Below are 22,615 nucleotides of genomic sequence, written 5' to 3'. Positions count from 1 at the left end.
GCTCTAGTGACTCCTTAATTCGCCAAACTCCATCTCTATGACGCGATTCTCAAAAAACCACGTCAGACCCATCAACATCAAACTATAATTTTCCGTTTTTTTCATTTTTTGACCTCAACCATGCCATCCGTAACAAGGATATTGAAGACATAATCAACAGGTGCGTTAAATCACGTGCTCCGGCGTCACGCACGCTTATGACATCATCGCTCATCTCTGAATCTATTAAATATAAACATGTAACAATTATGTAATAAAAAGTAAATAATATTAAACGATAAAATAATAAAATTCCTGCGAAAAGGGGCGCTTTTCCCACCACTAATATCACAATTATTGTTCATTAAAATATTTAAGTGTTGCACAAAATGTCAAGTGGTATTTGCAATTTCTATAATTTTAAGGTTATTATTTTTTAGAAACAATGTCGCAACTACTTATATGAAAATTTATTTAATTTGCCGCATTTACATATTCCGGTGTCTCTTGTACAGGCTAGCCAACACAAAATTCGCCGAGGACGTGACTGAAACGTCATTGGCCTGACGGCCTGAATTACAAAATCGTTAAATCGACAATTTCGAATTTGTTTCGCTTTTGAATTTCAAATTACAATCCGGCAAAAATCCTCCTTTCTAATCCGAACATCTCTTTGCAAGTAATAACACCTCATTACTATTCCAATGCTAATAAGCGATAATAAAAATGTCTGCTTAAACAATTCTTCGAATCCTTTTGCAGTTAGTGGCGACTTCTGAGGATTCCCGAGCTCGTCAGAATTTCAGTCGAATTATCACTCAAGATAATTATGTCAAATAACGTTTGTTTGTTGGTTGTCAAGGTAACAGTTTCATGGTTAATGTACTTTGATAGTTTTTAATACAAGTCTTCGTCATAATATTAATAGAAGTGATGCAGTTCCGCCTTTGATTCTAATTACAGCTCGTAATAATTATTACTGAAATTTTTAAAGGAAGACACGTCTTGTCTGGTAACGATTAGAATTCAAGGATTCTAAATTAGTACTGATTTTGGGTGAAGATCGTCACGAATGTAATTTTTTTAATTAGCGGTGTTTGAAGTTTTATTTACACTTCTTATTCTTTTTTATTCATAACGTGGTAATTACCACACTTTAGCACGATTATAAACAGAGAGATGGTTTTGCATTGAACTTGATCGGCTATTAATCTATCATAATAAATTATTGTAAATTATTGATAAACATGTTATTATTTATCTCGACAGGTTTGGGATATCAGGAAAAGTTGTTTAGCTTTAGGGACACGCGATGTTTTGCTAATTAATTATTTGGTTAATTAAGTTTGTTTGTAATAAAAATTCAAATATAAAACCAGTTAGATTTTATAAGCATTAGCAATTTAAAAGAGAGAATTCGACCATGGAAGACTGAAGAATCTCAAAGTTTTAATTTTAGAAAAACGAATTCTTAGTAAAAAAATCGCGAAAGAAACGATGGCAAAAATCGTTTCTTTCTATCTGTTGTAATTTCAAAGATATCGAGCAATAAAAATTTTGAAACTAAAAATTTTGAAACTAAAAATTCAGTTATATGTTGCCATACGTCCATTTTGAGCCCGGAATCTGCGCGAAATTCTGCGTAAAATGAGTCCTAATACCGCAAGTTTGCTTCAAAAAGAAGCGAGAAATCTACCGAAGGTTTACGCAAACGAGTCATTATTTTTCGCTCGTTTTAAAAATAAAAAAATCCAAAATCTGTGTTTTTAACTCTATAGGTACTATTGTAATTCAGTGCAGTTATTAAGTAGATCAAAAGTAGTAATTTGCACAATTTTCATAAAAATAGAACAAAAATTGACAGAATTAAAAATAATCATATAATCAAAATAATCATAATAAAAATTTCTGAAATTTGTGTCTTTTGCTCTAAAATTTTGAAATTTGATACAATTAATAAGTAGTTCAAAAGTCCGTAAATTTCATTGGTGTAGAATGAAAATTGACAGAATCAGGAATTTTATTGGTAAGTGTTGAAGATGTTTCGTTTTGAAAAAATTCCAAAATCTGTGTTTTTAGCTCTACAATTTTGAAAAATTCCAAAATCTGTGTTTTTAGCTCTACAATTTTGAAATTCGGTGCAGTTGATAAGTAGTTTAAAAGCAGTAATCTCCGTAATTTTTATTGCTGTAGAATGCAAATTGACAGAATTAGGAAATTTATTGGTAAATATAGACTTTTCGATCGTCTTGAAAAGAGAAAATTCTAAAATCTGTGTTTTCAGCTCTATAATTTTGAAATTTGGTGGAGTTGATAAGTAGTTCAAAGGTAGTAATCTCCGCAAATTTTATTGCTCTAGAATATAAATTGGTAGGAAAATTAGGAATTTCTACAGTAGTTTGTAGAATCCAACTATTGTTGTCTCTAATAAAAAGGAAGCTATTTAAAAGACCTAAATAATTAGGTACCAACGTTATAAAACAAAAACTTGACCCCCGCCTGTGAAAAGACAACCAAAACCGTATGAAGGTCGGACCAAAAAATTAGAATTTCATTATAAATTCTACGACTTTGGACGAAATAATTATACAAGTTTTGAGCTATTTTCGTATCAGGAATGTTTTTAATTACCGATAAATTATAAACCCCGACATTAACCTCCGCCCAACAAATCATCTCCGAACCCAAAAAACCTTTCTTTATCCTCTCCGGGCGACGATCTTGAAATTTGAAAGAAAAAGTGAGTCAACACATTTTCCTTTGTCGTATCACAATCGTTTCGTGTCATTTAGAAATCTCACGTTGCTACAAATAACACATCCTGAATGTGTTTTCGCTTGGCCGTGGCCCGAAAGACACAACGAACGTGTTGCAACGCGCGTTGAATTTTTATCAGAAAATGATAATTTCCTCCTAATAAAGCGCTCAGTAATTGAAAGTAAATATAATGAACATTTAACGAGCGACATCAAAGCGTGAAGCACACAATTCCAACGTGGTGCATCTTCGTGGCTGTTGCGCAAGTTACGTCCTGAAGAAGTGGGTCATTCGGTAATATGGCGAACTTAGCATGGAGCGGCCTTCCAAAGGCCAATAGTCGTGACCATCTTGCTTGTAATTACAGAAAGATGGTAAATGCAGTGCTGCAACTGACACCCGCAGCGGATGAGGGATTTATAGTGCACGAATTTTCTATTGGGATTAAGTAATAAATCATTGGAATCACTTATTTTACCCTAAATTATTACCTGGAGGTTTATTTTTGTTTATTGGCTAATTTTGCACTAATGATGGCGAAAATTGGCGGAAATTAAGCAAGTAGAAGCCACAACGAGAGGAAAAATCCGTTTCGAAATCAAATTTACAAAACAAATTGGCACGAGAAAAAAAAGATGCAATTATTCAAGTAAGAAATGGTATATAACGTAATGTACACGTCGCCTTACCCTCGAGTTGCGGAATATACTTTTTCTACGATTGCGGAGGAAAATTCTCAATAAAATGCATTTTTGCGATCTGATGAGGTTCGTTTTAGGTACACTTTCCTAATTTTTTCTAATTTCCAAATGAGGTCAAATAATTTCAATTTTCCTAATAATTTCATCCAATTTCCCGTAATTTTCTTTAATGTACCAATGAATTCTCCTGATTTTCGAATGAGTTCCTTTAATTTTCCCTGATTTGTAATTCCTTCTGATTTCCCAAGAATTTCCTAGTAATTTCCCCTAATTTCCTAGGGATTTTCCCTAATTTTCTGGTAATTTTCTAGTGATTTTATTTTCTCTTTTTCCGATTTTCCACAATTTCCTTTGATTTTCTAGTAATTTCCCCTGATTGCCTAGTGATTTTCACCAATTTCTCCTAATTTCCGAGTGAACTCCTCCAATTTCTCCTGAATTCCTTTGATTCCCCAATGTTTTCCTAGTGATTTCTTCCGATATCCCCTAATTTTTCAATATTTCTTAGTAATTTTCCCTGAATTCGTAGTAATTCCCACCGATTTTCCATAATTTTCTTTGATTTCGCAATGATTTCTCCTGATTTCCGAAGAGTTCCTTCGATTTCCCCCGATTTCTGATTTTTTTTAAATGTCTTCTGATTTCTCAAGAATTTCCTTTAATTTCCTTGTAATTTCCTCTAATTTCCTTATTTCTCCTTATTTCTGATAGTGTTCTTTCGATTTCCTTTGATTTCTGTTTTTTTTTGTAATTTCTTCTTGCCCAAAAATTTCCTCTTATTTCCTAGTGATTTTCACCAATTTCTTTTAATTTTCGAGTGATTTCATCCAATTTCTCCTGATCTATGAGTGATTTCCTCTAATTTTCTTTAATTTTCCAATAATTTCATTTGTTTTTTTCTTTTGAATATCGTTTTTGAACACTTTTATGAACTAACCAAATTGTTAACGAGTTAAATTTCGTGTCCAATGTAAATTACGAAGCAGAGCACATTATAAAGCAAAAACCAAATCTGTAGTGACATTACCACCTTTCTAATTAGCAGTATAAACTAGAAACCAAAAATTTTTTCCCATCTCGTTATAGAAGAAATTCCCTGTAGTAAAACGCAAAAATTCTTTTATTTCCATGTCGAAACCCCGTATAATAGCAAACAAAACTGTGTGCATAAAAACTCTAATCACTTGCAACAATCAAAGCAAGAAAACAATGACATTAACAACAGAAAATACTCGCACGTTGGTCATCAGTTCATCAGCAATCAGCAACACCTTGCGTCAGCGAATGAAGAGTTGAAAAAATTTCTGTTTCATATGGGGATAACGAGAGAAATCCCACCATGACTACATTTAAAAACTCGCGAAGACATATAAATGAGACTCTCACTTATTCGCGTGAGATTTCGTGTTTACTAACTAAAGGTAAGAGTTGTGTGTATGTGTGGGTGTTAATTTCGTTACGTGCTAGTTGGATTAAGAAAGGTGAGTCGGAATTTTGCCATCAAAACCGAAAAAAGAGGATCAAATGCGACTTATTTTGGGTATTAAAAAAAGCAAAATTTGTCATTAGAGTCGGCCGGGAAGCACGAAGTCATTTTTGCACTAATTGCGGCCGTTTTCAAGATTCTAGAAAAATTACAATTTCGCGCTAGTTAAAGGGTAAAAATTTACTTTTTTCAACTCTTACATCCTCTTTTCTTCTGCAGTTTTTTGCCTGATTACCCATCCCGTCCGCATAATGCGAAGGCTAGTCTTAAGGTCATCGCACAAAATTCCTATTTTAAAAATAACTCGGCACGGTCACGGAACTAATTATGTTTTTCTTCGATGATTAACACATCTCCACAACTGTTAGAAAAACCGCATCACCGCACAGCACGATCGGAAGAAAATTACGGTTTCTCTAAACTGACCTACACTAAACTAAAATTGTATCGAGAAAAACGCAATTTATGAATGAAATTCCGTTATTCATGTCATTGTAACAGCATCATGGGGGTCAAGAGGCAAGAAATTGAGACTTCTCTTTTTTCCAATATTACACAAGCTGTAAAAATATTAAATAATAATTATGTAAGAACATGTTCCCAGCCACAATACCGCTCAAGCGCTATTCTTAACTTCTTGCAAATGCTAATGTGGTAATGTTAAGCGCCACTTATTTATTCACTCAAAGGTTAAGAGAAGTTTTCAGATCTCTACTCATCGACTGTCATTTTTTCGCTGCGCATCAATTAAGGTTGGTCAGTTCTTGCGGAACGTGCTCCATTTAGAGCAATTAACGAAATGTTGACTTTTTCAACGATGACTCTATCGATCTGGAATTTAGATGAATGTGTCACAACCATTCCGAGTTTCGACTTAGTTTGGTTGCAAATGTCCACTCAAGGTCACAAATTCGATGATTTTCACCGTGTAAATCATCCTGTTGCAACTCTGATTTCCTAGTGATTTTCCCTAGTTATCTCGTAATTTTCTCTTTCTCCGATTTTCCACGATTTCCTTCAATTTACCCTGATTTCCTAGTAATTTCTCTTAATTTCCCTTGATTTCCCATTATTTCTTAGTGATTTTCCCTGATTTCGTAACAATTTCCCCTGATTTCCCAGTAATTCCCTTCAATTTCGACTGATTTCCTTGCAATTTCCTCTGATTTTCTAATAATTTCCTTGGGATTTCCACCAATTTCCTATGTTTTCCTTTGATTTCCTAGAAATTTTCCCTGATTTCCTAGTGATTTTCACCAATTTCTCCTGATTTTCGAGTAGTTTTATCCAATTTCTCCTAAATCCAAGTGATTTCCTCCAATTTCCTTTGATTTCCCAATGATTTCATTTGTTTCTCCCCTGATTTCCTAGTGATTTCCTCCGATTTCCCATTATTTCTTACTAATTTTCCCTCATTTCTTCGGAAATTCGAAAATTTTCATCGTGTAAATCGTCCTGTTACAACTGTTGCAAAGGCGGTGTGTTTGTTTCCGTTTTTAAACAGCAGTTGCATCTGAGAGAATATCACTTTTACGATATCAAAACTGTCAAATGTCAAATTGTGAGAGAGCAATAATGCCAATCTTGTCATTGTAAAGTTTCCAAAATTAGGATTCTAACCTTAAATACAGAAATAACTGTCAAAATGATCACTTGCAACCTGAAATTCAACCAAATTTTCGTTGTGTAATTCGTTCCTGTTGCAAACGTTGCCATATCGACGATGTGGATTCTAAACACAGAAGTTGCAATTGTAAAATGTCAAATTCTGGAGGACAATGATGCCAACCTTGTCATCTTAAAATCTCCACGATTCCAACATCGAGGTTTAAATTGGCAGCCCCGCTAAAGTTTTTAAATTTTCTAGTCTGCTTTTTACTTGATAATTTGTATTAGGTTGGTAGCTCTATTGACAGCTTGAGGTTAAACTTATATTGATATGCAAATGTCGATGGACAACGGAGCTACCAACATGCGAATACCAAACTCTTGCCTTCTGCTAAACGCTTGCCAATAACATTCAATTTTTAAGTTGGTACTGATTATTCAGTACTAATAGAAAAAGTGCGCTACAAATTCGGTCAAGTGCAAATCAATCAAAGAAAAGTGCATCCATTGCCACCAACTAAATGGCGCTAAACGATGTCGAAACTGTCCCATTTCTTCACTTGAAACCAGCTACCAACTTTCCCTTTCTTCCAGTCCAAACAAAGCTCCTCCACATTCCACGCCTAAAGAACAAGTCTTCGAACACCAAAGGAAGCTGCCACTGCAGCAAAACAGGTTGTTTTTGGGCCATTCCGAAAGTTAAAAGCACTATTATCGATTCGGTGTGAAAAACCCAACTCTAATAATGAAGATTGGGTAACAGAGGTGTGTCCGTTCGAATTTCTTTGTTGTTTATCCTTCCACTTTCTCCTCCCTCATCTTGACACTGTTTCGCGGAGGAATTGAGCAAGTGCGCGTTTGATTTAAACACCACACGAAGAGAAATCTCGAAAATGCAACTCATTCATGTGTGTACGAAGATTCGCGTGACCTTTTTCGACCCACTGAACTTCTACGAATTCTTCGCGATCGTGAAGACCAAAGACGTGCTTTTGTTTAGTTAAAATACCATCATTAGTTTTTTTTTTCAGATGAGATTGGCCATAGTGATTTTGGCTGCCTGCGCGGCTGCAGTTGCCACCCCTGCCATCAACCAAATAAGGCCCGTTTCGAACCGGCCGGGACGCTTCTTGTCCTTGCCCAATCCACAGAAATGTGCCAACAGTAAGTGGGTTTTCAACTTCCTTATTCACGCTCACTGCAGCCAACATAATTACGTGGCGGTGACTAATGTCACCTAGTTAGGGACGTTTCGTCAAAAGTGAAAAGTTTATTTACTCTTGACTCTATATGTCATGTTGGTAGCTATTTTGCATTGCAAAAACAGTGGTGTTCCGTGAGATGTTTTATAAGCAACAATGGATTTCCAACTTTTCACTAATGTTGGCAGTACTGTCCAGTGATTTACTAGAAAATTTTGGGTAAATAACTGCCAACTCAAAGCCCTGAAATTCCCCCATTTCCCAACAAAGTAACGCGCACATTCATAAATTTCCTCGTGAGATCGAACTCTGCCAACTGTAAAACATTAAATTCATTCCGAACATCCTTGTATTACCAAACATGCACATTTCCCATTCGCATCGCCGATAATAAAACCAACATTAATGAATACAAAGATTTTTATATTTTTTTGAGCAAACAACTGCATAATGACGATTTCGCCATAACAGGTCTTCGCGACTAATTGAATAGTCATGTTATTTAAAACAATGTCGACATGACTGCCATCAAGATATGAATATGAGAAATAAACGAAGTGCAATGACTTATTCGGGTTTTTATTTTTTTATTGTTGTTACCGTTGCGTAAGGAAAAGTTGCATCATTGACATTTTAGCGAGTCAAACAAGGAGTAATTAGATTATCGAACAACCAAGTACGAAAAATATCCAACAGGATGTTGATTTTACAATGACGAATGAGCAGTCATGTATTAATTATGACGCTTAGTTATTTGTGGTGGTTGGTAGCACTGTCGGTCGTGACATTGGCAGCAGTGACGTGCAAACCTGACCAAGCGTAGAGTCTGTTTTGATTTACGAAATTATCATCTCAAATAATTACAAAACAACACTGAGGTTATAAAAAGTGTCGCCAACACGCAAAACCCACGGTTAAAGTTGGTATCCCTGTCAAAAATCACCAATTTTTCTCACTTTTTGACGAAGTTATTGGTTAAACGTGGTGGTTGGTGGCACTGCTAGTCGTCACATTGGAAGCGGTGACGTACAAACCTGACCAAGCGTATGTAGACTTTGTTTTATTTTACGGAATTATCCCAAATAATCACAATTATCTCAATTTTAACTGACATTGAGGTTGGAAAAAGTGTCACCTACACGCGAAACCCACATGTAACTTTGGGATCCCAGTAAAAAAACACCAGTTTCTTCCTTTTTTTTTGGTCGAAATTGACGTGCAAACCTGATTAACCGTAGGGTTTGTTTTGTTTTATGAATTCTTCCTAAATCATCACAATTATTCAAATTTCAAACGACATTGAGATTATAAAAAGTGTTGCAACGCATCTAAAGTTGAAAAAAATCACCAACTTTCTTCACTTTTTTGTCGAAATTAACCTGAATAATTGCCGCTTTCATTTTAATGAATTGTAAATTAAGCAAAGTTGGCGTGACTGTCATTATAATGTTTTTTAGGACCGAAACAGTTCTTTTTCCGTGGACACAATTACTTCTTCACCGGTCATGTGCCCGAGTTGGCCAATAGGAAAGTCGACTGGCTAGATGGCAGGAACATTTGCAGGGAATACTGCATGGACTTGGTATCACTGGAGACCCAGGAGGAGAATAATATGATTTTCAGACTAATCCAACAAAGTGAGTATATTTTGTTAGATTTTTGGAGGCGGCAAATTTAAAATGCGGATCTGTGATTGGTCGTTCAGCAGAAATGCCACAAACTTGTTGTTTTTGCGATTTTTCTAACTATAGTCGGAATTTTGTAACTTTGGTTTAACCCCGCCCACATGGACAAATGACGATTTGAATTTGTCGAATCAAGGAAGCCTAGCCTAGCCTCCTTTACTCAACATCAAGGTTCCTAAATTAAGCAGGTTTGCAAAAAATTGACAACTCCAGTGTCACATATGTCAAGAAGATTTGCAGTTTTGTGGGAATTCAATTAATCGTGAAACCTTCATCGATTTTGATCGTGTTTCGTCATCTAATGTCTCGCAAATATCAACGAACTATCAAAATGTTGCAGAGTAAATCAGACTTTTAGCTAAAATTCAATTGGCCCAAAAGGTAGGCGGAGTTAAACCAAAGTTATAAAATTCTGACTATAAAAACTGTCAATTACTTGTGGAGCCATCTATTTACCAAAATTGGCATGTCCCCATTACAGGTACCTAACTTATCTCTGTTAAATCCTGCGGATTTCTAAAATTGCTTCTTTGTAAACCGGTGAATCTGGTAGGAAAAAATCCGTCTCGATCCGCTTGAAGTTTATGTCCCCAATCGGCTCCGCATTTCGCCAATATTCATTTTTAATACCATTGCATCAAACTGCATCATTAAGCAACGCAATAATGGCTGACGAAACCGCGTCAAATGTCACGATTTGTCTATTTCTTCAGATGACGTACCATACATCTGGACATCTGGAAGGCTGTGCGACTTCAAAGGTTGCGAAAACCGCTCCGACTTGGAGCCCAAGAACGTCTACGGATGGTTCTGGTCCGCCAACCGCGAGAAGATGGCGCCAACCACCCAAGTCCCCAACGGCTGGGGCTACAACCCCTGGTCCTCCACTGGGCACAAGAAGCAACGTCAACCTGATAACGCCGAATTTGATATTAATGGTACCAGCGAGTCGTGTCTTTCTATCTTGAATAACGTGTACAATGATGGTATCGCTTGGCACGACGTCGCTTGTTACCACGAGAAGCCGGTGGTGTGTGAGGATTCCGAAGAGTTGTTGAATTACGTGGCGTCCACGAACCGCGGGATTCGGTTGTAAATTGAGAGGGTGGAGCAGTTTAGGGTAATTTGAGGATGTATAGATAGGTGAAAATTTCGTATTTATTTAATTTTTATATACTCTGTTCAAGTACTGTAATGTAGCGGATCTTTCAAGTACCTAATAAAATTAAGTTACGATTAATTATTGGTGTTATTTAACCTTGGGTTTCCATTTCGTTGGATCAATTACCACAGATTTATAGACAATATGTAAATATGAGGAGCGAGGTATTAAAATGTTAATAGAGCCATCGAAATCAATTTATATAAGAGTACTAATACCAGACTTTCATTGCTTTAATTAAGGTCAAGTCTACGTAATAATTATGTTTACTCATCGACTCGCATCCTTTTATGTTTGTTCGTTATTTAAAGAAAGCGGCACATCACTAAGAAAAAATCTACCGAAATTAAGTTATCTAACTTTAAGTTAATTAAGTTATCTTACTTTTGAGCCCTGATTTGGAATGTGCGCAAAATTCTGCGTAAAATGAGTCCTAATAACGCAAGTTTGCTTTAAAAAGAAGCGAAAAATCGATCGAAGAAGGTTTACGCACAAGACTGATCATTTTTCGCTCGTCTTAAAAATAAAAAAATTCCAAAATCTGTGTTTTTAGCTCTATAATTTTGGAATTTGGTGTAGTTAATAAGTAGTTCAAAAGTAGTAACTTCCGCAAATTTTATTGCTCTAAAACGAAAATTGATAGAATTATGAATTTCTACAGTAGTTTGTATCCAACTATTGTTGTCTCTAATAAAAAAAGAAGCTATTTAAGACCCAAATAATGCTATAACAACATAAAAACTAAGAACTATTTTTATGTAAAAAATCGCGAGAAAAACGATGGCGCAAACAGTTTCCCAATATTTCTAATAGTTTCCAAAATATTGAGCACGGATTGTTTTGAACCTTCTAAAATTTAGCCCTCTGGCGAGAACCCAAAGATTCAAACGGCCATAACTCAGTTAGTTGTTGACGAAAATTCAAAAATTCTTATGTTTTTGGATTCAGCGTGACATTCTGCGTAAAATGAGACATAAATTTGTTGACTTTGCTTAATAAATAAACGAGTCATTGGCCAAAAACTGTTTTGAAAACGTCATTTAAGGGTGATTTTCCATCAATGATTTCAAAATGAAAATGACGTTTAATAGCTTTGAATTATACATCAGTCGAAAGAGGAGCTCGAAATCTATCTACTGGTCAAATTTGAGATCTATCGGACAAATAAGTTACGAGTTATGGCCAAAAATAAAAAAAATGAAAAATTTTCATCGTTTGAGTCGCAATTTTTTTTTCGCAAAAAATCGATTATCGAATTTTGGGCCTTTGAGAACATTTTATAACGTAAAATGAGCTGAGAAAAAGAATGGCGTAAACCGCATCTTCATATCTCAAATAGTTTCCGAGATATTTAACTTTAAAAATTACGAAAAATGAGAAAAAATGAAAATCAACTTTCCGAAATTTTGATCGGACATAACTCAGTTATTTATCGTCGGATCTGAATTTAAATCCCAGATTTAGAATCTGCGGAAAATTCTGCGTACACTGATGTACATACAATAACTTAAGTTTACTCTAAAAAATAAGCGAGATTCGATATCATAAATTTGCCATAGTTTTTGTCATGAATTTTTGCGAAAAATTGCAAATTTAGACTGTCGAAAAATCAAAGAACTATTTCTTATGTAAAAAATTGCGAGAAAAACGATGCCGCAAACCGCATCTCAATATCTGAAATAGTTTCCAAGATATCGAGCAGGAATTGTTTTGAACTTTCAAAAATTTGGCCCTCTGGCGACAACCCTACATTTCAAACGGCCATAACTCGGTTATTTCTTGACAAATATTAAAAAATTATTATGTTTCTGGATTCAGCGTGAAATTCTGCGTAAAATGAGACCCAAATTTCTTGAGTTTGCTTAATAAATAAACGAGTCATTGGCCAAAAACTGTTTTGAAAACGTCATTTTAGGGTGATTTTCAATCAATGTTTTCAAAATAAAAACGACGTTTAATAGCATTGAATTATACATCAGTCGAAAGAGGAGCTCAAATTCTATCTACTGGCCAAATTTGAGATCTATCGGACAAATAGTTTACGAGTTATGGCTAAAAATAAAAAAAAATGAAAAATTTTCATCGTTTGAGTCGTAATTTTTTTTCGCGGAAAATCGACTATCGAATTTTGGACTTTTGAGAACATTTTCTAACGTAAAATGAGTTGAGAAAAAGAATGGCGCAAACCGCATCTCAATATCTCAAATAGTTTCCGAGATAATTAACTTTAAAAAGTACGAAAAATGAGAAAAAATGAAAATCAACTTTCCGAAATTTTGATCGGCCATAACTCAGTTATTTGTTGTCGGATTTGAATTTAAATTCCAGATTTAGAATCTGCGGAAAATTCTGCGTACACTGATGTACAATAACTTAAGTTTACTCTAAAAAACAAGCGAGATATCGATATCATAAATTTGCCATAGTTTTTGTCATGAATTTTTGCGAAAAATTGCAAATTTCGACTGTCGAAAAATCAAAGAACTATTTCTTATGTAAAAAATTGCGAGAAAAACGATGCCGCAAACCGCATCTCAATATCTGAAATAGTTTCCAAGATATCGAGCAGGAATTGTTTTGAACTTTCAAAAATTTGGCCCTCTGGCGACAACCCTACATTTCAAACGGCCATAACTCGGTTATTTCTTGACAAATATTAAAAAATTATTATGTTTCTGGATTCAGCGTGAAATTCTGCGTAAAATGAGACCCAAATTTCTTGAGTTTGCTTAATAAATAAACGAGTCATTGGCCAAAAACTGTTTTGAAAACGTCATTTTAGGGTGATTTTCAATCAATGTTTTCAAAATAAAAACGACGTTTAATAGCATTGAATTATACATCAGTCGAAAGAGGAGCTCAAATTCTATCTACTGGCCAAATTTGAGATCTATCGGACAAATAGTTTACGAGTTATGGCTAAAAATAAAAAAAAATGAAAAATTTTCATCGTTTGAGTCGTAATTTTTTTTCGCGGAAAATCGACTATCGAATTTTGGACTTTTGAGAACATTTTCTAACGTAAAATGAGTTGAGAAAAAGAATGGCGCAAACCGCATCTCAATATCTCAAATAGTTTCCGAGATAATTAACTTTAAAAAGTACGAAAAATGAGAAAAAATGAAAATCAACTTTCCGAAATTTTGATCGGCCATAACTCAGTTATTTGTTGTCGGATTTGAATTTAAATTCCAGATTTAGAATCTGCGGAAAATTCTGCGTACACTGATGTACAATAACTTAAGTTTACTCTAAAAAACAAGCGAGATATCGATATCATAAATTTGCCATAGTTTTTGTCATGAATTTTTGCGAAAAATTGCAAATTTCGACTGTCGAAAAATCAAAGAACTATTTCTTATGTAAAAAATTGCGAGAAAAACGATGCCGCAAACCGCATCTCAATATCTGAAATAGTTTCCAAGATATCGAGCAGGAATTGTTTTGAACTTTCAAAAATTTGGCCCTCTGGCGACAACCCTACATTTCAAACGGCCATAACTCGGTTATTTCTTGACAAATATTAAAAAATTATTATGTTTCTGGATTCAGCGTGAAATTCTGCGTAAAATGAGACCCAAATTTCTTGAGTTTGCTTAATAAATAAACGAGTCATTGGCCAAAAACTGTTTTGAAAACGTCATTTTAGGGTGATTTTCAATCAATGTTTTCAAAATAAAAACGACGTTTAATAGCATTGAATTATACATCAGTCGAAAGAGGAGCTCAAATTCTATCTACTGGCCAAATTTGAGATCTATCGGACAAATAGTTTACGAGTTATGGCTAAAAATAAAAAAAATGAAAAATTTTCATCGTTTGAGTCGGAATTTTTTTTCGCGAAAAATCGACTATCGAATTTTGGACTTTTGAGAACATTTTCTAACGTAAAATGAGTTGAGAAAAAGAATGGCGCAAACCGCATCTCAATATCTCAAATAGTTTCCGAGATAATTAACTTTAAAAAGTACGAAAAATGAGAAAAAATGAAAATCAACTTTCCGAAATTTTGATCGGCCATAACTCAGTTATTTGTTGTCGGATCTGAATTTAAATTCCAGATTTAGAATCTGCGGAAAATTCTGCGTACACTGATGTACAATAACTTAAGTTTACTCTAAAAAACAAGCGAGATATCGATATCATAAATTTGCCATAGTTTTTGTCATGAATTTTTGCGAAAAATTGCAAATTTCGACTGTCGAAAAATCAAAGAACTATTTCTTATGTAAAAAATTGCGAGAAAAACGATGCCGCAAACCGCATCTCAATATCTGAAATAGTTTCCAAGATATCGAGCAGGAATTGTTTTGAACTTTCAAAAATTTGGCCCTCTGGCGACAACCCTACATTTCAAACGGCCATAACTCGGTTATTTCTTGACAAATATTAAAAAATTATTATGTTTCTGGATTCAGCGTGAAATTCTGCGTAAAATGAGACCCAAATTTCTTGAGTTTGCTTAATAAATAAACGAGTCATTGGCCAAAAACTGTTTTGAAAACGTCATTTTAGGGTGATTTTCAATCAATGTTTTCAAAATAAAAACGACGTTTAATAGCATTGAATTATACATCAGTCGAAAGAGGAGCTCAAATTCTATCTACTGGCCAAATTTGAGATCTATCGGACAAATAGTTTACGAGTTATGGCTAAAAATAAAAAAAATGAAAAATTTTCATCGTTTGAGTCGGAATTTTTTTTTCGCGGAAAATCGACTATCGAATTTTGGACTTTTGAGAACATTTTCTAACGTAAAATGAGTTGAGAAAAAGAATGGCGCAAACCGCATCTCAATATCTCAAATAGTTTCCGAGATAATTAACTTTAAAAAGTACGAAAAATGAGAAAAAATGAAAATCAACTTTCCGAAATTTTGATCGGCCATAACTCAGTTATTTGTTGTCGGATCTGAATTTAAATTCCAGATTTAGAATCTGCGGAAAATTCTACGTAAAATGATGAATAACAACGCAAGCTTATTCCAAAAATAAGCGACATATCGACCACAGAAATTTGATTGTTTTGGTCATGAAAGTTTTTTCCGAAAAACTCAAACTTTCGACTCTCGGAAAATCTAACAACGAATCTCCTAGAATAAATAAAATTTACTAGTTCTAGGATATAGAATCATCAAACAAGTGAATAATTTTAATAACAATAAGGAAATGACAGTTAAAAATAAATCGAAAAATTTGGTGGATGCGCCGGGTGCAATTTCACAAAATAAATACGTGCAGATAACTGAACTTATATGTATTAAAAAAAGTATCAAAAATCATTTTGGGGACGCAAGCTTGACAACAAATCACATAAAACATAAGAGAAAACTGTATTATTAACATTAAAATAATACAAAATGCATCAACTTATATCTATATTATTTTTTCATATATGTTTCAATAAATACATCACATACAAAGATACATCACTAAAAAATAACGTTGCAACAATTTGGAATCTTCACTTAACGTTAAAAATATTGAGATGAAGCAAACATTTCAATTATTGAAATAAAGTTTAAGCCATAACTCGACTTTTCCCCCAGGAGAGAGTATAAAAATGAAAGTTATTTGCTATTATGAAACAAAGACCTATGCTGTATACAACTAGGGAGCGGAATCAAACTTTTTTTAGAACTTCGTTCATAATGTTGACAACACTGCTTAGAAATACATCTTTTGTTTTTAATCTACTTTTTAACAACACTTCTGTTCTTTATTACATAACCGTGCCTGACTAAGTGACCTAATTCCCACAATAAACTTTTCGCTTCTTAATTCTTATCGTAATTTGAACAAAACTGTGTTGATAACTGTGGACTGAATGACAAAACAAAACACTAAAGCTACATTCATTTGAAACTTCATCATTTTTCATATCCTTTTTATGTGTGCTTTTTATTAACTTAAATAATCTCAATAATTATTATTTTATGAATAATAAATTATTTTGGACTATATAGTGTAGTGAGACCTTCACAAAAGTATTAAAAATAAAATTACTCCTAAAATTTGACAAATTTTAAAACGTTTTGAATATGATACCCGATTGGGGTAAAATAACTAGCAGGCGCAATTATCTTTATTTGCTTGTTGGTCGTTGCTGAGATTGTTACGACCTGGCTGTGAAGGCTTGTGTTGTACCCCAGACTCCGCCGCGTTCAGATCTAGGCGGCCATCTTGAATGCTTTGGTAGATTTTCTTGGCCGTTTCAAGGAATGCTTCTTCGACGTTATCACCGCTGAAACAAAACACTTCGTTCACTCTCAACATCAAAGTAGGCTTAGATTAACTGCCAAAATTCCCAAAACCAACCAAATGTAACCAGTTAGTCTTGCAATATTGCCAACACTTGGGAAATCTGGGAAAATGACAAGGAATTTTACTTCGAGGGTTGGTAAGACTGTAAACAGTGATTCGGTTCTCTACCGTTCGCTGCAAATGAATAGAAATTGTTTCTTTTTTAATTTCAAGCGAAATTGGGCCTACTCGAATCATGTCTACTTAATTGTATCAAAGTAGGCTTAGATTGACTGGCAAAATTGACAAAATTCCCTCAAAATGTAGCACCGATGAAATGTCGGTCAAATTTACTGCTGTGTTATATCAGTGTTATCGGTACAACTTATTTATATTTTTACTGACTTATCGCGACAAACAATGGATAATGGTAACACGCTATCAAAGTTCACATAATACCCAATTTAAAAAATAACACAACATTGCAAATTGTGAACACAGTGAGCCAAAAAAACAAATTTTCTGTATTATAAATGTGACAAAATGTGAGTTATGAAAAATATTAATGAACTAAAAATTAACGGCCGTCAATGTTCACCATAAATTATAAGAAATGTGGGCGAATTTAACGACATTTTTATCTAGCAATTAAAACTCGAATTGTTTTTGAAAGTGAAACCAGATGTACGCAAATTCCCCCAACTTCCAACCACAACTGCTATAAATCAACTTGGCCATGTTAAGAAAACAGGGCTACCAACATGAAAACCTTGCCCGGCCTCCTAGACCCCAAAAAAGTCACTGAATTCTTACGTTTTGGCGCTGGCTTCCACGAACATCAGCCCGTTTTCCTCGGCGAACTTGCTGGCTTCTTCATAAGTAACATCTCTCTGTCCCTCTAAATCACATTTATTCCCAATAAGAAAAATTACTGTACTAGGATTCGTCAAGTTCCTCGTATCAGTCAACCAGCTGCTTAAATGGTTGTATGTCGAACGCCGAGTAATATCATAGACCATAAGCGCCCCAGCAGCCCCCCTATAATAGGACCTCGTGACCGCCCTGAACCTCTCCTGTCCCGCAGTGTCCCAAATCTGCAGTTTGATTTTCTGTCCCGACACTTCAATGATACGAGTGCCGAATTCAACTCCAATTGTATGGGGGCAATCAGCCATGACTGGAAAAACAACTCAACCTTTGAGATTTCACACAAAAAACTTACATTTTTTCTCCGTGAATTGGTGCAGGAGGCAGGATTTCCCTACCCCCATGTCACCGATTATTATGTATTTGAAAATGTAGGAGTAGTTGTAGGGCCCAGCTGACATTGTTCCGCTGTAAACAACAACAATTGTCAAACAAAGAAACGTGGAAAAGACGATAGAGAAACGATGCGGAAACGTAAATACGTTAAACTGCAATAACACCAAATAATAATAACTCGCTGCAATTAATGACTAATCCTGCTTGTCTGCATGAAAAGTGATAATTGGGCGAAACTTCCGATTGCGGGTTTCGGTGATGATGTCACTTAATTATTTCAGTTGTTTCGAGACTCACCTGGTTTATATGAGATTACAAAGAAAGGATAACAAACTGTTTGAAGAAATTATAAAATTATTTGAAATTACTTGACCCGTCACGATGTCAAAATTACGAAAACGCGGCAGCCATGTTTAGCCCGACGAAATTAGTCAAAGAGCTGTCCGTGCTCATTCAACAATTAAAACTGAGTTTTTCCGGAAATAAAAGAGCCCAAACAGATTTCACTGACGAAATACAATTTTATTCACACCACTCTTGCTGTGACGTTGCCTTGCAGCACCCAATTTGCCCACAAATTCGCGAGGAAAGACACCGGAAGTGGTCACAGAGTTTTGACACATTCAAAATTTCATTTCAAAATTGTGTAATTAGTAATTAATTCGTCGAAAGAGTCCTGTATTCGCTCATTCCCGCGGGAACTGCCTTAATTCTGTCCGGATTTCGGGATGCTGTTTATTTATGACAAACGCAGGTAACCAGTGGCGTCGCAGTGTCACTTTTTATTGTATTAATTTTGAAGGCGAACTCGAGTCAAATGCCGCTAAATCAGAATTACGTGTTAAATTTTAATTATTTGGGTGCGATTCTTGCGCTAACTCCCTAAAGAAGCGTTTTAATGCCTACGAATGTCAAATCTTGCCAGTGGCGTAACAGCACGTGGGGCATCTAGTGTCAGTTTCAATAAGTACGTGAGTCAGTGGCGTGGCGGCATGCAGGGCCGAAGGTAAAAATGAACACGGTTTTTTTTACAGATATATTTTCACTTTTTCTAGACAAAGCCTGGTATAGTATAAAAATTGAAAATAGGCATCATATTACAGGATTGTCCTCCAACATAATTATCAAAAATCACTTATTTTATAGTGGACGTGTATGAAAAGCAGGGTTGTGCAATTTGAATATAATCTCCTCTTCGTTTCTAAAAACAGTCTCCCTGACATACTTTTTTGGAATGGAAAGTTTCAATCACTAGAATTTTATGTACATGTTGGCATTCGCTTAGGCAGTGCATCACGACTGAGACGCCACCTACCACACAAGTGACACACTGCAACGAAAACAAAAGAAAATGGTTTAACATATAAGTAAATATTAGGCTTTCCCGTTACGTAACTTGTGAGTTGCCAGTAATAAATAAGTCAAACACAAAGCATCATAATAATATAATAAATATGGTTTGAAAAAAAAAGAAAAAGATCAAAAAAAAATTAATAAAAACTTCCACTAGAAATACTTTGGTAGATCTATAAAAAATAAAAAATAATGTTTTGATCACGACAAAATGGCGACGCTTCTCCTCGCCGCCGTTCCACCATTCGTTATATTGTCCAAGCTGGACCACTTCTTCAAACCATTTTTGATCGCTTCTGCTGTGAACTTGTCTTCCATTACTCGCGACATTGCTTCTAGTTTCTGCGCTCTATCTTTACTTAGAGGTTCGCTAGGGAACGTCAACTCGTTTGCTTCGGCCAACGTACGTAAATCGAAGTAATATTTTGCGTATACGCTCGAAGGGACATTGATATTGAACTGGAGAAGTTCTAAAAACTGACGCTCTAATTCGTTCATATCTTCTACCGTTATGTCTTTGAGGATTTGGCAGTAATCTACGTTCCAGACGGCTTGGTCGTCCCATACTTTGGAAGCTAAAAGAATTGCACCTGAAAGTAAAAACGGAATCAATAACGATATTTATAGAGACAAGGTGACTTTATAATGACAAACGTTTATTGCCGGAGTTTATAATCCATAAAAAGCAAAAGGTTGTTCGCACTTTTTTCCATTTCAACAAGCTTCAAACTACTGACTACTGAAAAAGTTCAGATTACGCAATGTAAAAACTCCGAGGTTACCAAAAAAAAAAAAGATTGATTGGTGGCATCCTGTTGTATAGTGCTAAATTGAGAATTTAAAAGTAAAATTTCTGTTTTTCAGTATACATAAATAAAATTAAAATTTATAACATCTAAATATCAAGGTGATCTATCAAACAAAGAAGTGATAAACGGTGAATCCTTTCATTCATTCGTGGTTCCTTGAAAACAAAAAATTTTTAAAATTTGAGTCTTTTGCTCTATACTTTTGTAATTTGGTACAGTTAATAAACAACTCAAGAATAGTGCCCTCACCAAATTTCATTGGTTTAGCACAAAAATTGGCAGAATTAAAAATTTTATTTAAGAAAATCGAAATTTTTGGCTCCATAAAAACAAAAAATTTCCAAAATTTGCATCTTCTGCTCTACAATTTTAAAAATTGGTACATTTAATAAACAACTCAAGAATAGTGTCCTCACGAAATTTCATTCCTTTAGAACGAAAATTGGTAAAAATAGAAAATTTATTAAAAAAAAATCTTTGAAATGTAAACATTTAGCACAGACATACTAATTGAACAACTATCAAGTAAACTTTTCGCAAAAGTATTAATATTTAGTTTGTATGTAAAATATTAGTATGCATCCTCAGTTCAAGGCCATGGAGTGTTAATACAATAAATTGCAACCCAAAGTAGGCCGTGACTTTGAAGCCGCCAATATAACAATGACCCAAATACAGTAGTGCCAACAAACCAAACGTGACATTACTAGTAATCAGGGGTTTCTTCCTAGAGTTTCCTTAATAACTATGGAATGAAATAAGAGGAGAAGTACGCACCTAAGACTATTCTTTTCCAGTTGGAAGGTTGAATATCTAACTCTGCATAGGTCAACAGCCTTTCTAAATACACTAAAGTAATAATGGCACACTCAGCAGTCAGTTGAGCAGCGTTAAACAAAGTCCTCACAAACTTATAAATCTGTCGATGTTCCGGATTATGTTTGTCATAATCCTCACTGACCCCATCCCTCGTCAAAGGGTGCAACTTCTCATCGAAAATATCAATCTCCCTCTGCGAATCCCGGTTCTTAATATGATAATAAACCGCCAGCGCCACACACTTGACTGTGTTCTTCAGATTGGGCTGCGACACTGTGCTGTCGTCCAAATAAATCGTCGAACACGAGCTGCTCTTCTTCAACGGCCGCAAATCCGCGATCTGATGCTGACTCTTCCTGCGGATCATCCCGTTCTCTATGGCCGTCTTGGAGCGCTCGATGAAGATGGTCTTCGCCGTGGGGTCCTGCGAGGGGTCGGCGTCCCCATCGTCGGCCTCCCGCTCGCTAATATGCTGCAGATTGGTGATGCTAAGCTCGCCTTCGTACGGAGAGTCCTCGATGACAGGAGGGTCCCGCGTCGGAGGACTGGAAAACGAGCAGCAGCTGTTCTTGTTGCCCATGGTGGCGGTCCGGGGGCCCTCAGTGCGATTCCATGGGTGTTATCTGCGGGCTGAACACCGCATCTTATCGCTGATAAGGGGATTTGGGGAAATGATGGGAAAACACCGCACGCCCACGAGTGAACGCCTTGATGTTCACCGGCACTCGGAGGTATGGGGACTGGGAAAGGGGCGAACGATTTTTGGGGCTGTCTCGGGCTTTTGGAGGACGTGGAGTGGCTCTTACATTATTTCACTGCTTCGATCGGGGAAATAACAGTTTCACACGCATTTTTACGAGGAATGGAACTGTCAAATGTCAAAACTTACATGAGACTAGATTACCCACTGTACAGATTCTTGAACCTGAGGTGGCGACAGCTGTACTAATATCACACAAACTTTGCGCAATATTTCAGACTCAACCCGCAATAGAGTGAAGATACAAACCATATTAAAAATTTTGAGTTTGCTGAATGCGTTTTTTTGCTATGGGTCGGTTATAAGGAGAATAAAATAATAGACAATTACAAATTAAAATTTTTAGTGTAGGAGTTATTCAAATATTTTCTCCACAAAAATAACACGTAAGGTAAGCAACCAACAATACAGTTGTCGATCTAACAAGTTATAGTTCCACCAAGTTGGTCTGAGCCACCATAAAATCATAAAAATTTGAGTGCTACCACAACTGGACAGCTTGTGGTATTTTTATATTTATGCAGGGTGCAAATTTGGGTAAATAAACCCTCATTATATGCGCTTGAAAATCTATTCAAGCTGTCCCGTTGCGGTTGTCCACAAATTTTTATGATTTTATGGTGACTCAGACGAACTTGTGGAACTATACAGTCGAATTTAAATTCGTCGTCTCAAATTACAGTTAAATTAAAATTCCAAATTTCATTGTTTTAGAACAAAAATTACCAAAATTAAAAAAAAATCGAAATTTTTGGCACCCTAAAAACAAAAAAATTCTAATTTTGTGTT

At 35.3% G+C, this 22,615-nt stretch overlaps 3 protein-coding genes across 5 annotated transcripts; 1 reads left to right on the top strand and 2 right to left on the bottom strand.

Annotated features, from left to right (window-relative positions):
• Nucleotides 1-4,797: 4,797 nt before the first annotated feature.
• slf (C-type lectin domain-containing protein slf) lies at nucleotides 4,798-10,658 on the top strand. 2 transcript variants are annotated; one of them, XM_088038034.1, is made up of 4 exons: nucleotides 4,798-4,858; nucleotides 7,563-7,695; nucleotides 9,191-9,370; nucleotides 10,132-10,658. In XM_088038034.1, exons 2-4 carry the CDS (start codon nucleotides 7,563-7,565, stop codon nucleotides 10,512-10,514), a joined length of 696 nt encoding a protein of 231 aa, XP_087894160.1. In that variant the 5' UTR covers nucleotides 4,798-4,858; the 3' UTR covers nucleotides 10,515-10,658. The 2 variants fall into 2 exon arrangements, with proteins under 2 accessions (XP_087894160.1, XP_087894159.1); XM_088038033.1 differs by having other exon boundaries at nucleotides 4,810-4,918.
• Nucleotides 10,659-15,893: 5,235 nt separating this feature from the next.
• On the bottom strand, nucleotides 15,894-18,550 carry Rab14 (RAS oncogene family member Rab14). The gene is made up of 4 exons (XM_088038035.1): nucleotides 18,383-18,550; nucleotides 18,045-18,157; nucleotides 17,636-17,999; nucleotides 15,894-16,823 (listed from the first exon to the last, which is right to left on the bottom strand). The coding sequence occupies exons 2-4, from the start codon at nucleotides 18,148-18,150 to the stop codon at nucleotides 16,646-16,648; spliced, it is 648 nt and encodes a 215-aa protein (XP_087894161.1). The 5' UTR covers nucleotides 18,151-18,157; nucleotides 18,383-18,550; the 3' UTR covers nucleotides 15,894-16,645.
• A 1,003-nt stretch (nucleotides 18,551-19,553) lies between these two features.
• On the bottom strand, nucleotides 19,554-22,009 carry CycY (cyclin Y). 2 transcript variants are annotated; one of them, XM_088038030.1, is made up of 3 exons: nucleotides 21,873-22,009; nucleotides 21,025-21,696; nucleotides 19,554-20,028 (listed from the first exon to the last, which is right to left on the bottom strand). In XM_088038030.1, the coding sequence occupies exons 2-3, from the start codon at nucleotides 21,644-21,646 to the stop codon at nucleotides 19,640-19,642; spliced, it is 1,011 nt and encodes a 336-aa protein (XP_087894156.1). In that variant the 5' UTR covers nucleotides 21,647-21,696; nucleotides 21,873-22,009; the 3' UTR covers nucleotides 19,554-19,639. The 2 variants fall into 2 exon arrangements, with proteins under 2 accessions (XP_087894156.1, XP_087894155.1); XM_088038029.1 differs by lacking the exon at nucleotides 21,873-22,009 and having other exon boundaries at nucleotides 21,025-21,734.
• Nucleotides 22,010-22,615: the final 606 nt, after the last annotated feature.

Source organism: Gnatocerus cornutus, chromosome 5 (genome assembly GCF_029298725.1).
Source record: "Gnatocerus cornutus isolate USDA-ARS CGAHR chromosome 5, icGnaCorn1.1, whole genome shotgun sequence".
Lineage (NCBI taxonomy): Eukaryota > Metazoa > Arthropoda > Insecta > Coleoptera > Tenebrionidae > Gnatocerus > Gnatocerus cornutus.
This window is presented reverse-complemented; position numbering and strand designations above follow the sequence as displayed.

Bases quoted from the DNA above. Each gene is read 5' to 3' on its own strand.
- Rab14 (XM_088038035.1), bottom strand. From the start codon at position 18,150: ATGTCAGCTGGGCCCTACAACTACTCCTACATTTTCAAATACATAATA. The intron at 18,000-18,044 runs GTAAGTTTTTTG...TTGTTTTTCCAG, and splicing joins CCAATTCACGGAGAAAAAAT to TCATGGCTGATTGCCCCCAT. The intron at 16,824-17,635 runs GTAAGAATTCAG...GTTTTGTTTCAG, and splicing joins GTGGAAGCCAGCGCCAAAAC to CGGTGATAACGTCGAAGAAG.
- CycY (XM_088038030.1), bottom strand. From the start codon at position 21,646: ATGGGCAACAAGAACAGCTGCTGCTCGTTTTCCAGTCCTCCGACGCGG. The intron at 20,029-21,024 runs GTGCGTACTTCT...TTTTACTTTCAG, and splicing joins CTGGAAAAGAATAGTCTTAG to GTGCAATTCTTTTAGCTTCC.
- slf (XM_088038034.1), top strand. From the start codon at position 7,563: ATGAGATTGGCCATAGTGATTTTGGCTGCCTGCGCGGCTGCAGTTGCC. The intron at 7,696-9,190 runs GTAAGTGGGTTT...AATGTTTTTTAG, and splicing joins TCCACAGAAATGTGCCAACA to GACCGAAACAGTTCTTTTTC. The intron at 9,371-10,131 runs GTGAGTATATTT...CTATTTCTTCAG, and splicing joins TTTCAGACTAATCCAACAAA to ATGACGTACCATACATCTGG.